At 45.8% G+C, this 12,967-nt stretch overlaps 1 protein-coding gene and 1 long non-coding RNA gene across 5 annotated transcripts in view; one reads left to right on the top strand and one right to left on the bottom strand.

Annotated features, from left to right (window-relative positions):
- Window positions 1-12,967, top strand: part of COL5A1 (collagen type V alpha 1 chain) — a 181,835-nt gene that overhangs the window by 164,774 nt on the left and 4,094 nt on the right. The window contains exons 59-65 of one of the 3 annotated variants that reach the window (XM_081846883.1): window positions 172-225; window positions 1,361-1,396; window positions 1,899-1,952; window positions 2,692-2,950; window positions 3,673-3,785; window positions 7,545-7,742; window positions 12,200-12,433. In XM_081846883.1, coding sequence (XP_081703009.1) covers window positions 172-225; window positions 1,361-1,396; window positions 1,899-1,952; window positions 2,692-2,950; window positions 3,673-3,785; window positions 7,545-7,742; window positions 12,200-12,433 — 948 coding nt within the window. The remainder of the gene's footprint in view (window positions 1-171; window positions 226-1,360; window positions 1,397-1,898; window positions 1,953-2,691; window positions 2,951-3,672; window positions 3,786-7,544; window positions 7,743-12,199; window positions 12,434-12,967) is intronic. The other 2 variants (XM_081846885.1, XM_081846884.1) reach the window with 2 other exon arrangements.
- LOC309333646 overlaps window positions 961-12,967 on the bottom strand; it is a 222,008-nt gene continuing 210,001 nt past the window's right edge. For both annotated transcript variants that reach the window (XR_014152635.1, XR_014152636.1), the window contains exon 3: window positions 961-1,172. This is a non-coding gene — a long non-coding RNA (uncharacterized lncRNA). The remainder of the gene's footprint in view (window positions 1,173-12,967) is intronic.

The raw sequence follows: 12,967 nt of genomic DNA, 5'->3' as shown, positions 1-12,967 counted from the left end.
TCCTGAGTACTTCTGTATTGTATAATAATTAATTAGTTTGATTAAATCTTTAAATATTTTTAAACATCCAAATTTAGAATTGGCTCCTCCAAAGCTTGTTGTTAACAACAGATACTTTCTGAATTCCTCTTGAATAAACATTGATTTTGCTGTTTGGGTTTCTTTCTATAGGGTATAACAGGTCCGTCTGGTCCAATTGGGCCTCCTGGTCCTCCAGGTTTACCGGTACGTAGCAAGTTCTCAGAGATCCTTATTCCCAAAACGATGGTGCGAATGAGTCACTTGTGCATAAGAGAGGCGAACTATTCAGTAAATAACCTGGTAGGCTACATGTCATTGTGTCCTGTTGTGGGTTCAACAAGAAAATGGGAGGCCTGGAAACTACCAGAAACCTCCTGTTGCACCAGATCTTTCTCAGATTCTACTGACCCTCTTCTATATAGAAGAGCAGCTTTCTAGGGTTTCAAGCAGAGGACATTTCCAGCCCTACCTAGATATCTTCGGATAGAACCTGGCATATTCAGCATGCAAAGCAGATGCACTAAAACATGAGCTATGGCCCATCCCGAAGCATACCTAGGAGTTGGCTGGGTTGGCCTCCGAATAGAATGAATGGACATGCCTAACTTTGGAACATAAATTTCTGTGAGTCTATGATTCTATGATACTCTGAGTAAAATGTAGGTGGGATACAACCCATAGTAATTCTGGGATTTCTTTTTTTTTTAATGTTAAACAGATGTTTCAAAATATTGCTTGGGGGCTTCATAGAATCATAGAATTGTAGAGTTGGAAAGGACTCCAAGGGTCATCTAATCCAGTGTTTCCCAACCTTGGGCCTCCAGCTGTTTTTGAACTACAATTCCCATCATCCCTGACCACTGGTCTTGCTAGCTAGGGATGATGGGAGCTGTAGTCCAAAAACAGCTGGAGGCCCAAGGTTGGGAAACACTGATCTAATCCAAACCCCTGCAATGCAGGAATCTCTCAACTAAATCATGCATGACAGATGGCCATCCAACCTCTGCTTAAAAACCTCCAGTGAAGAAGAGTCCATTGCCTTCTGAGGGTGTCCTTTCCACTGTTGAAGATCTCTTACTGTCAGAAAATTCTACCTAATGTTCAGTTGGAATCTCCTTTCTTGTAACTTGAATCCATTAGCTCGTGTCACCCTTTGGAGCAGGAGAAAACAAGCTTGCTCCATCTTCCATATTTGAGGAGAGATGAATGTATCCCTAGCACATTCATTTGAAACCTGCAATAGTGTTTGGGTTTTAAATCAGTAGCTTACATTAATGTGAGTGATAATTTGTGTATGTGTGTGAATCTAACTGTTGGTTTGGCTCTCTCCATGGTCTAGGGTCCCCCTGGTCCAAAAGGTGCTAAAGGATCATCGGTAAGTCAAACCTATACAACTGGGAACATTAATTTGGTGGAGTCATACCAAAGTCACATTTTGGTCTCCCATCTTGATTCAAAATGGCACCTGGCGTCTGAACATCAAAGAAGATCCCTGCCCAAGGAACCCCTGAATTGAGTTTGGCAATGATATCTTGAGAAGCAGCCAAACCTACGCCAAAAAATGTGCAAAGTCACACCAAAGTTGTTTTCTGGGCTACCATCTTGAATCAAAATGGCTCTCTGCATCCAAACATTGATGAAAACTGCCACCCCTATTTCAGGAATCCTTGTATTAAGAGGTGGCCTTACCTGGTTCTTTTACACTCAGAAGGCTATCTTTGTTCATCATGTAGCTGCTCCCATATAAAGGACTTGGGGTCAGAGGGTTGGCCCACAGCAAATAGGAGTTATCCCTTGATGACAAGCCTCTGATCTGTGGCTGTCTGTATTGCCCACCTAACTAACATGTGCTGGTTTCTGTTTCTTTGTCTTTCTAGGGTCCAACAGGTCCAAAAGGGGAAACTGGTCACCCTGGGCCACCAGGGCCTCCTGTAAGTACTGGTCACCATGTCCTTTGTGGTTTTGGAACACCTCTCCCCTTTTTATTGGAAATGTTTACAGGCAGCTTTTTCATAAACAAAGAACAAAGTGGTTTACACCAAAACGACATAGGACCATACAGGTAATACCAAGAAAGTTAAAAGCAGACATCAGTTAACCATTGTGGAAGGATCTCTTCTTATCTGCCTGCAGAGGCCTGGGAGAATAACAAATGTTTTCATCGGGCATTTAAAAGTTGGTATAGAAGGCTCCTGTTGAAACTCCAGTGGCATAAAGTTCCACTGGACTGGGCCAATGACACTAAAGGCTTAGTTTCTCTTTGTTGTCAAACAAGCCTCCCCAACTCAGGGGATGACTAACAATCCTCCTCCAGATAATTTCATTGTTCAGTATAGAATATAAAGGCTCAGGCAATCTCTGAGGTACCCTGGATGTTAGTTGTTCAAGGCTTTGTAAATTAATACAAGGACCTTGAACCTGCCTTGGTAGAGATGGGCAGCCAGTAAATATGCTTTAACAGTAGTTCCCATGTTATCAGCGAGATGCCCCCATCAGCAACCTGGATACCACATTCTGCACCAGCTGGAGCTTCCAAACCAGGCCCAAGGGCAGTCCCTTGAAGAGCAGCTAACAGTAGTCCATCCTTGATGTTGCCCCTTCCCTACATGTTGTCTTTCTCTGTCTTCAACACCAGTTAAACCGTGTCACTCTACTTCTTCCTTGCCCCAGGGTCCTCCAGGGGAAGTGATCCAACCACTTCCCATCCAGTCCTCCAAGAGGACCCGGCGGAACATTGACGCCAGCCAGTTGGTCAACGAAGGCAATGCTGACAACTACATGGACTACGCTGACGGCATGGAGGAGATCTTTGGCTCCTTGAACTCTCTGAAACTGGAAATTGAACAGATGAAGCACCCGCTGGGCACTCAGCACAACCCAGCTCGCACCTGCAAAGATCTGCAACTCTGTCATCCGGATTTCCCAGACGGTATGGATGGGCATCAGTGGATATGCAGGAAGGGGAAGGAGGGTTCATCTGGGAACCAGAACAGTGTTGTACACATCTGCAATTTCTACATGCCTCAGATAGGGATGCCTCAGATAGACCTTAATTCGGTAGCTGGGATTCCTGCATTGCTGGGATTGCTGCAGGTATTCAGACTAGTTGACCCACCTCCACCTCCACAACTCTTGAGTCTAAAGCTGATTCCATCAAATTCACACTTTCTGAAACAATAAGTGAATCAAAAATTTGCACTTACCCAAATTTCATGATGCAGTTCTCCAATCAACCAGTGTTTCACAAAATGCATAGCTTAGGGGAAAGTGTGCATAAAAAATGAGGATATTAGTGAAAATAACATACAAATACAAATAACGTTTAGGGAAATCTCTTGCAAAAATGTATTTGTTAGTGAAAACTGCACATAAGCATTTGTTGCATAAAATTGGTTTATTAGGAGAAATTCACTCCAAAATGCTGGTGGATTTTCATGAGGATTCTCTTTAAGAGAGATTGCAAATTGCTACTTAGAAAACAAAACAGATCCTTCCATCCCTAGTCCCTTTTTATTGTTGCGAAAACAAATTGGTGTCATATAGTAGGATTCTCACAAACATAGCAATGTGTTAGATGATTAAATTGTAGGATTTGTATCAACTCTTCCTGTCTTCCTTCCTCCCCTCAAAAAAACATGGTCCCAACTCCAGGTGAATACTGGGTAGATCCTAATCAAGGTTGTTCCAGGGATTCCTTCAAAGTTTACTGTAATTTCACCGCTGGTGGGGAGACCTGCATCTTCCCAGATAAGAAGTCAGAAGGGGTAAGTGATTCTTGTGAGCTTTTTCTCTTACTTTCTTTCTCACTAATCTGGGCATCCCTTTCACTTTCACGTTGGAAGGCAGGCAGAAAAGTTGACCTGCCATTGGATCCTTGATTTGGTTCTATAGGAAGCTTAAAATCATATAACTGTAGAGTTGGAAGGTCCCCCAAGGGTCATCTAGTCCAACCCCCTGCAATGCGGGGATCACAGCTAAAGAATCCCTGATAGGTGGCTATCCAACCACTGCTAAGAAACCTTCAATGAATGAGAGTCCACCACCTTATTTAGAACCAAGCGGCCCCTATCTTGTGCCTAATTGCACCCTAAAAAGCTGCTAAGTTCCTAATAATGGCTTGATCTCCAGAACTATATTTGAAGTGAGAGGCCGTAGCTCGAAAGGCCTGTGTATAAATTATTGCGATAAAGAAAAAGTACTTGCTTATTCACAGTACATATTTTTTATAAGCCTAATAGCTCACTGTCCTGAAAGTAGCCTTGTCCCATGTTTGCATATAAAATGCAGGAAAAATGTAGCTGTGTTGCATTTCATAAAGAAATCATGAGAGCAGTTAATAGGCTGGGAGTGGAGAGATTATGTAGAACTGTATTAAGGAGGAACAGGAGACTTTGATATTTTTTTCCAGTGGGCTGTTATGAACATTTTAGGAAGAAAACATGATTTCCTTAATCATTACACTGTTCAGGATATAGTCAAAGCCCTCCAGGTCAGATCCTTTAAGATTATGCTTCAAAGAACTCCAGGCTTCAGGGCTCCATGGCAGAGCATCTCCTTTGCATGCAAAAGGTCCCAAGATCAGTCCCCACTTGCATCTCCAGCTAGGACTGGGAAAGACCCCTGTTCAAAATTCTGAAGAGCTTTTGGCAATGCTAAGCTGGGTGGACCAATGGCCTGGCTCAGTAAAACCATATTTGATAGCCATCTTCAACTATCTGAAGGGTTGCCATGTGGAAGATGGAGCCAGCTTGTTTTCTGCTGCTCCAGGAGGGAGGGCCTGAACCTATGGATTCAAATGACAAGAAAGGAGATTACAACTAAAAATTAGGAATAGCTTTCTGTCATTCAGTGGTGGAACAGACTCCGTCAGAAGGTGATGGCCTCTCCTTCCTTGGAGATTTTTAACATCCCATGGTTGAATGGCCCTCTATCAAGGATTCTTTAGCTGTTATTCCTGCATTGCAGGGGGTTGGACTAGATAGCACTTGGGGGTCCCTTTCAGTGCTACAATTCTAAGTTTCCATGATTCTAAGATAGCTTCCTATATTCCTATTTAACTCAACTTTTTATTCAGAACTACAAGGACTAGAATCTTTGTTTTTAGGGGAACGACCACAACTTAGTGATGAAGCATCTGTTTTGTATGCAGGAGGCCCCATGTTCAATCCCTGATGGCATCTACAAGTAGGAATGTCCTATGCCTGAAACCCTAGAGAGCCACTGCTGCCAGTCAGTGTAGGCAGTACTAAACTAGATGGACCAATGGATTTCTCTCAGTATAATGCAGCTTCCCGTGTTCCTTTTTCAACTCAACCCTTTCTTCAAAAGTATAAAGACTAGACTCCTACTTCATTTTTAAAGGAAGGGCTCAGTAGTAGAACATATTATTTGCGTGCAAGAAGATTCTGGGTTCAGTCTTCAGGTAGGGCTGGCAATGTCCTGTGCCCAAAGTCCCGGAGAGCCTCTGCCACTGCGTACTGGAAATACTGAGCCAGATGGACCAATGGTCTAACTCAGTAGAAGGCAACACCCTATTTCTTGTCTTTCCCTAAGGATGGAATTGCTTCCAGTTTCCTCCTTCAGCTCTGTGCACTTTTCTTCACTTCTTCATGCAGCACAAACCGGTAGTTAAACTATGGAACTTGCTCCCACAGGAGGCAGTGGTGGCCACTAACTTGGGTGGTTTTAAAAGAGGACAAATCCATGGAGGAGAGGGCTATTGATGGCTACTAACCACAATGGCTATGTTCTGCCTCCGCAGCTGGAGTCAGTAATGCTTCTGAGTACCAGTTGCTGAAAACCACAAGAGAGAAGAAGGCTCTTGTGCTTGGGTACTGAGAGGTTCTCCTAATGAGCATCTGGTTGGCCACTGTGTGAAGATGATGCTGGACTAGATGAGCCACTAGCCTGATCCAGCAGGTTCTTTTGTTTTTATGACAACATGATGCTGGATTAGATGAGCCATTAGCCTCATTCCAGCAGCCTCATGTTCAAGGTAATCACCAACCTATGCAGTTAGCAAGTGGATTCTGTGGCATCATGGGTGCCCAAGGAAGATGTCAAGGACACCATTGCTCCGACAGATTCAACAATGGTGGCTCCTGTGATACAAACCAATTGGGCTGAGCCTACATGTGCTCTTCATTGGTTCTGGGCTCAGAGTAGCAGTTTTGCCATTCTGACCATTTGCTTCCAAACCTTATTCAGCCACCTCCAACCTTCCTGGATAAATGGACCATTTACCCAGGAGAGTGATATTTCTGCTTGTTCTTTACTGGCAGGGCTTGCTGATGGTTGTAGCCCAACACCTCTCCAGAGGTTATACAGACCATTAACCCCAAAGTAATGAGAGTTGTCACCGGGGGCATAATTGTTTTACAGCTGTGCATTCGTAAGCGTTGAAAAGTTTGATCTTGAAGTCAAGCAGTTAACTTTCCAGTTCAGGAATTCTTCCAAGATAAAGAGAGAGAGAGATCTCAGATTTGGCACCAGGTCACCTTGATTTTAAACAGAAAGGAGGAACATAGCTGTCATGGTAACAAAAATACCTCTGGATGGGGGGGGGGTTGATCCGCTTATATTTCTAATGTGAACTTTTCAGAATTGCATTTCCGGAACCAAAACACCACTGTCCTTTGAAATCAACAGTTTTCTGAATTTTGCAATGCCGTTCTCCTACCTAACAGGGGGAAAAACATTTTTAAAATATATTTGCAGAAGAGGAGAATTGCTGTTGTGGTCACATCCTGCTTGCTGGCTTCTCCTAATGGGCACCTGGTTGGCCACTGTAAGAACAGGCTACTGGACTACTTGGGCCCCCTTTGGCCTCATCCAGGAGGGCTCTTTTTGTGTTTTCACTCTGCTATTGGAGGCAGTAATGCTTCTGAATACTAGTTGCTGGAAGCCACAGGAGAAAGTTGCTCTTCTGCTCAGGTCCTGCTTCCAAGGCTTCCCACTGGGACATCTGGGTGGCCATTGTGAGAATAGGAGGCTGGACTAGATGAGCACCCTTAGGCTTGATCCAACAGCCAGGCTCTTCTTATTTTCTGTGTCAAGAGAGTGGGGAATCTGTGGCCCTCCAGGTGTTGCTGCACTACAGCTCCCATCATTTCCAACCATTGACCGTGCTGGCTGGGGCTGATGGGAGTTGGAGTCCAACAACAACTGGAGGGCCACAGATTCCAAAATCCTATCTTATATTCCTCCTCCAGTGTCTGAGTTGATATGCCTCTGAATACCAGTTGACATTAATCTCAAGTGGGGGTAGTGTTACTGTTGTACTCGGTCCTGCTTGTGGGCTTCCCATTGGAGCACTTGGTTGGCTATTGTCATGAGAGGATGCTGCACTAGATGGACCCCTTTGGCCTGACCCAACAAGGATGTCCTTATGTGTATTTTGGGGAGAAGTTGGAGATATTTCAATGTGAGTCTGTGCCCCTCCGAATATAACTCTTCTCTTTCTTTTTCTCTCTCAACCCTTTTCCTTTTCTTCCTCCTCGCCACGCCTCTTCCGCCACTTTCAGGCCAGGATTACCACATGGCCCAAGGAAAACCCAGGCTCCTGGTTCAGTGAATTCAAGCGTGGTAAACTGGTAAGGCACTCCCCCTTCTCACTTTCCAGTTTTGCTTTAAACGTGTCTCATATTTTGCAGAGCAAAATGGCTCGATGGCCCAAAGAGCAGCCGGCCACATGGTATAGTCATTTCAAGCGGGGGTCCCTGGTAAGTTGCTCAGCTTTTGGCACCCCACCACGCCTCTGACTGGGAGGAGACATGCCAGACACGCCCGCTTCTTGGTTATGGCCATCTCCTGAAAAACCTGCCCGCTCACACACTGCATGATGGACTAACCAGCACAAGCATTGGGGGGCTCTAAATGACAACAGAGGAACAGTTTAAAGAGGAGCTGGGGTGTATCCTTGCTTCATGCCTCCTCCGAGATCTGCCTGTCACCATCTGGCTGGCTAATATTAGCCACAAGTGGCTGGCTAGGGCGCTGGCACAGCACACATGCACCCAGACCCAATCCAAGGCCCCAACGTGGGTAACAGCTGACCTAGATGTGTCCCTGAATCAGTTCTAATTAGGATGTGTCTCCTTCCACACTCCTGACAACACTGAAAGCACAGGAGGATCCAATAGCACTGGGGTCTGATTCCCCAGTGCCTTTAGCCAGTGAGTGAATAGAGGGTTCACGTTGGTGTTCCCCTGCTGGGAATAGGTGTGTGCAGCTGACACAGTTTCTTTTCCACCCCACCCTGCAACGCCCCACTCCTGGGGTACTCCAGATTGCCTGATGCAACTGAGGGCAACCTAGGGCTGTCTCTACCTGACCTGGCCAAAGCCCAGATCTCAAATGAACTGATTTTGGATTTGGGCTTGGGCTGAATCTAGTGCACAACTTTTACTCAGTTCTGCATAACTTAGACAAGTCTCAGGATTCAGCCTTTCATGGTTCTGAACTTGAAAGTCTGCAAATTCGAACTTGAGCCATTGATGGAGTGGGAGCAATAAAAAGATTTTACTGACTGCTGAAGCTCCAAATTCATTAGATTCCTTAATATGTTATTCATGGATACCTTTAACAAGGTACCAGTTAGTTTAATTAATTAAATGGGTTGGTTCCAGCTAAGTTGTATTCAGAGGACACCTACTGAACTGAACATACCCAAGTTAGTAATGCCAGTAGGTCTACTCAGAGCAGCCCTATGGAATATGAGAATCTGTTGGTTTGGGTTTAGATTTATCCCTTCAGTCTATGGCTCTCTTGCAAAACCTCTTTGAAGTTTATTGCTTGCATTTCTATATCACCTTTTTCACCAACTTCTGCATGGATCTCCCACTCATTTAATTCCCACAACAACCCTGTGAGGTAGGCTAGACTGAGAGGCAGGGATTGGCCCCCAAGGTCACCCAGTGAGATTCATGACCAGGTGAGGATTTGAACCCTGGGCTCCCAGGTGCTAGTCCAACCCTCTAACCACTACACCACATTAGCTTGTGATGCTTCTGCCTTAAATCTTCAAAACCAAATGAAATGGGCATCCTGGTCCTTCAGCCACCATCACTTTGCATGCGACACTCTTGAATCTGCACCCACATGGCTGGCAAGGGAGCTCCCACTTAACAGAGCACAACTGCCATCTCCTGTGTATGTGTTAAGAGCCCTTCCCTCCCCGTGCAGGGGAGAGAGTTGTTATGTCCGCAAATGCACAGCACTGTACTAATTTGCACCACATGTAGTCTTGTGCCTTGGCCAGTTTCTCTGCTCTCTGCTAGCCATAGGCAAACCGTTTTGTGCTGGGGTCAGGGAGACCTGAATGGTTAGCAACTCCTCAAAATCTCCCTTCCTGCCTCTTTGCACACTTTGATGTCCTGCTGCTCTCCTTCTCCTTTAGTATTGCATTTTCTGTTCAAAATAGCTACCAGCATCTAGAAGACACCCCAACCCGATATTTTGGAAGGAGCAGGTGACTTGTTGGAGAAATGTCACTAGCCTCAAAGCAGAACAACCCCCACAAACTCTTCTGGTGCAGACAGAGAAGATTGCTGAGGTCTGTGGGAGAGTTTCTCCTGCAAGTCCCAAAAGGTCTCAGAAGACCCCACTCCTTGGTGATGCACTGCAGGGCTTTTAATGTGGCTAACCCCATTTCTGAACATACTGTAGTTCTCAGGATTCTTTGGGGGAAGAAGCCATGACAGTTAAACGTGGCATCACTGTGCTCTCAATCTCTGGTTTGGATGTGGCTCTCTGAGTACCTTTAAAAGGGTAAAGGGACCCCTGACAACTCTGGTGTTGTGGCGCTCATCTCACTTTACTGGCCGAGGGAGCCGGCGTACAGCTTCTGGGTCATGTGGCCAGCATGACTAAGCCACTTCTGGCGAACCAGAGCAGCGCACGGAAATGCCGTTTACCTTCCCGCCAAAGCAGTAGCTATTTATCTACTTGCACTTTGACATGCTTTCGAACTGCTAGGTGGGCAGGAGCTGGAACTGAGCAATGGGAGCACACCCCGTTGCGGGGATTCAAACCGCTGACCTTCTGATCAGCAAGCCCTAGGCTCTGTGGTTTAGACCACAGCGCCACCCATGTCCCTTATTCACCTCAAAACTCCTAAGCTATTCAGAAGGAGGGTTCCCCCCTCCTTTAATTGCCCAGAGCACCTTTTCCATCCAGGAGAGTGAAAAATGGGATTACAAATTGTGAGTTTCACCTTGGGGGGTTCCCCCTCCCCCTGCTCCAGCCCTGGAACAAATGCATAACTCCCATTAGATTTTTATGAGCTTTTGCACCTGTTCAAGCTCATTATAATCTTGCAGCCATATGGCTCCAGTCACGAACTCTTATTATTATAATATTATAAGTAAACAAGCAGCTCTGAGGACATGTTGTCCTGTTGGTTTAATAATAATTATTATTATTTCACAAAATCTGCTTCGTTAAATATCCGCCCCATTCCCTTCACAGAGCTACAATTTCCAGAGTGGTTCACCTCTTCCCAGGAACTGTAGTTCTGTAAAGGAGGAACAGAGATCTCCTAACAACTCTCAGCACCTCTGACAAACTACAGCTCCCATAATTCTTTGGGGAAAGTCCACACAACAACCTTGTAAGGAAGGTTAGAAGTTGTAGTTTGTTCAGAATGCCTTAATAAACTATCATTCTTCCCAGGAAACTATGGAGATCGTAGTTTTGGGAGAGGGAATAGAGGTCTCCTAAGAACTCTTAGTACCCTGAATAAACTCAAGCTCACAGAATTTTTTAGGGGGAACCATGACTGTTTAAAATGGTATCACTGTGTTTCAAATCTACGGTGGCCTGTGATTTGGAGAATTCTCCTGTACTAAAAGAATTCCAAAGAGGATGATAAGGCTAGTGACATTCTGCATTCTACAATACTCGTTAAAAAGCAATGACCTGTAATAGTCTTGGAGAATGGCACAAGCGAGCTCCATTATCTTTTCCAATTTGATTTGGGATCCTCTGTTGGGTGAGCATTCCTCTTTCCCAATCGCCACCGTGGCTATAAATCAGTGCCACCTCCCCGAAATGACTAAGAAAGGAATATGGCAGCTCTGAGGTGGTGACAGCTGGTTGGCCAGTTCATCTTCTAAAATGCAGGTAGCGCCTTCTCTGTTGGCATGCTGAGCTTGCCATGATTAGTCATGTTGATCTCTCTGGATAAGCGTGGACACAGATCCAGATCATTGGTTGGTATACCCTTTCTTTATTTCTTTGTGATGCCTTCCTTGTGAAGTTGCTCTCACTATGAGTCTCTCCTGTTTTCATTTGGTACATCCCTATTTCCTTCCGCCCCCTTCCAGGTTCTTTCAAAGGAACAGGCTGTCTGCAGAACACGTTCCTAAAATGCAGTCCATAATATCTAGTGAGGGCAGGTACTTCTGTTTGAGAGCAGTTGCAAAACCAGAACAGAATGCCCAAATATACCATCTGTTACACCCAGTAGCCTGTTCTTTGCTGCATACACATTTCCCTGCCTACCTACCCACACCAGATCCATTGAAATGAGCTGTGATTCCTGCATTGCTGGGGGTTGGATTTGAGGACTCTTTGTGTCTAACTCTGCTTCTAACTCTACAATTCTAAGATTCAATGAAATTAATGGAAGCCACAGTGGGTAGAGAGTGCTCTTGTGCTTGTGTCCTACTTGACATCAAAGGCATCTCGTTGGCCTGTAAGGACAGATGAGCCATTGGCCTGAACCAGCAGGGCTCCACCCACTGTTGGAGGCAGTATGAATAACTCTGAATTCCAGTTGCTTGGAATCACAAGTGGCAAGAGCTCCGCTGTTGCGTTCAGGTCCTGCTTGTGGACTTCCCATTGGGGCACCTAGTTGGCCACTGTAAGAACAGTGTGCTGCCTTTGGCCTGATCCAGCTGCAAGGCTCTTCTGATGTTCTGCCTTCCATACGCCATCTGTTGTTAGCCCAGGATGCCTCCCAATTTCATGGAATCATAGAATTATAGAGTTGGAAGGGACCCTGAGGGTCATCTAGTCCAACCCCCTGCAATGTAGGCATCTCAACTACAGCATCTCTGACAAATGGCTATCCAACCTCTGCTTCAAAACCTCCAAGGAGAGTTCCACCACCTTCCAAGTTGTTGCACAGCCTTGCCTTCCCTGCTTCCTCCCTCTCCTCTTCTTCTTTCCCCCTCAGCTCTCCTATGTTGATTCCGATGGCAACCCCATTGGCGTGGTGCAGATGACCTTCCTGAGGCTCCTGAGTGCTTCCGCCCACCAGAACCTCACCTACAATTGCTTCCAGTCGGTGGCCTGGCACGACGCCACGGCTGGCAACTATGACAAGGCCATCCGCTTCCTGGGCTCCAATGACGAGGAGATGTCCTATGACAACAACCCATTCATCAGGGCTGTCCTGGATGGCTGTGCAGTGAGTATCTGCATGTCTTAGAATCATAGAACTACAATGGTACCTCTGGTTGCGAACGGGATCCGTTCCGGAGGCCTGTTCACAACATGAAAAGAGTGCAACCCGCAGCGGCACGTCTGCGCGCACGCAGGTCACGATTCGCCACTTCTGCACATGCGCATGACATCATTTTGTATGCGCATGCGCGAGCGGCAAAACCCAGAAGTAACCCTTTCCGGTACTTCCAGGTCGCCGCGGGACGTAACCTGAAAGAACGTAACATGAAGTGGCTGTAACCTGAGGTACCACTGTATAGAGTTGGACCTAAAGGGTTATTGAGTCCAACCGTCTGCAACGCAGGAATCATAGCTAATGTGATTCACAGTCCAGGCTGGACTAACAGCAAGAGCCTGGAGGTCGCAACTCAGGGGTGGGGCAGTTGTTTTGCAAACAGAAGGCAACAGACCTTGATTTTTGGCATGTTTTCTAAGAAGGATATTTGATGGCGAGACTGGTAAGGATTTTAGCCCTGAGGTTCCACCCCTCTGGGTTGGA

This window comes from Podarcis erhardii, assembly GCF_964252035.2.
Source record: "Podarcis erhardii genome assembly, chromosome: Z".
In the NCBI taxonomy this organism is placed as follows: Eukaryota; Metazoa; Chordata; class Lepidosauria; order Squamata; family Lacertidae; genus Podarcis; species Podarcis erhardii.
The sequence above is the reverse complement of the archived record's forward strand: the minus strand, read 5'-3'. Positions and strand labels throughout refer to the sequence as shown.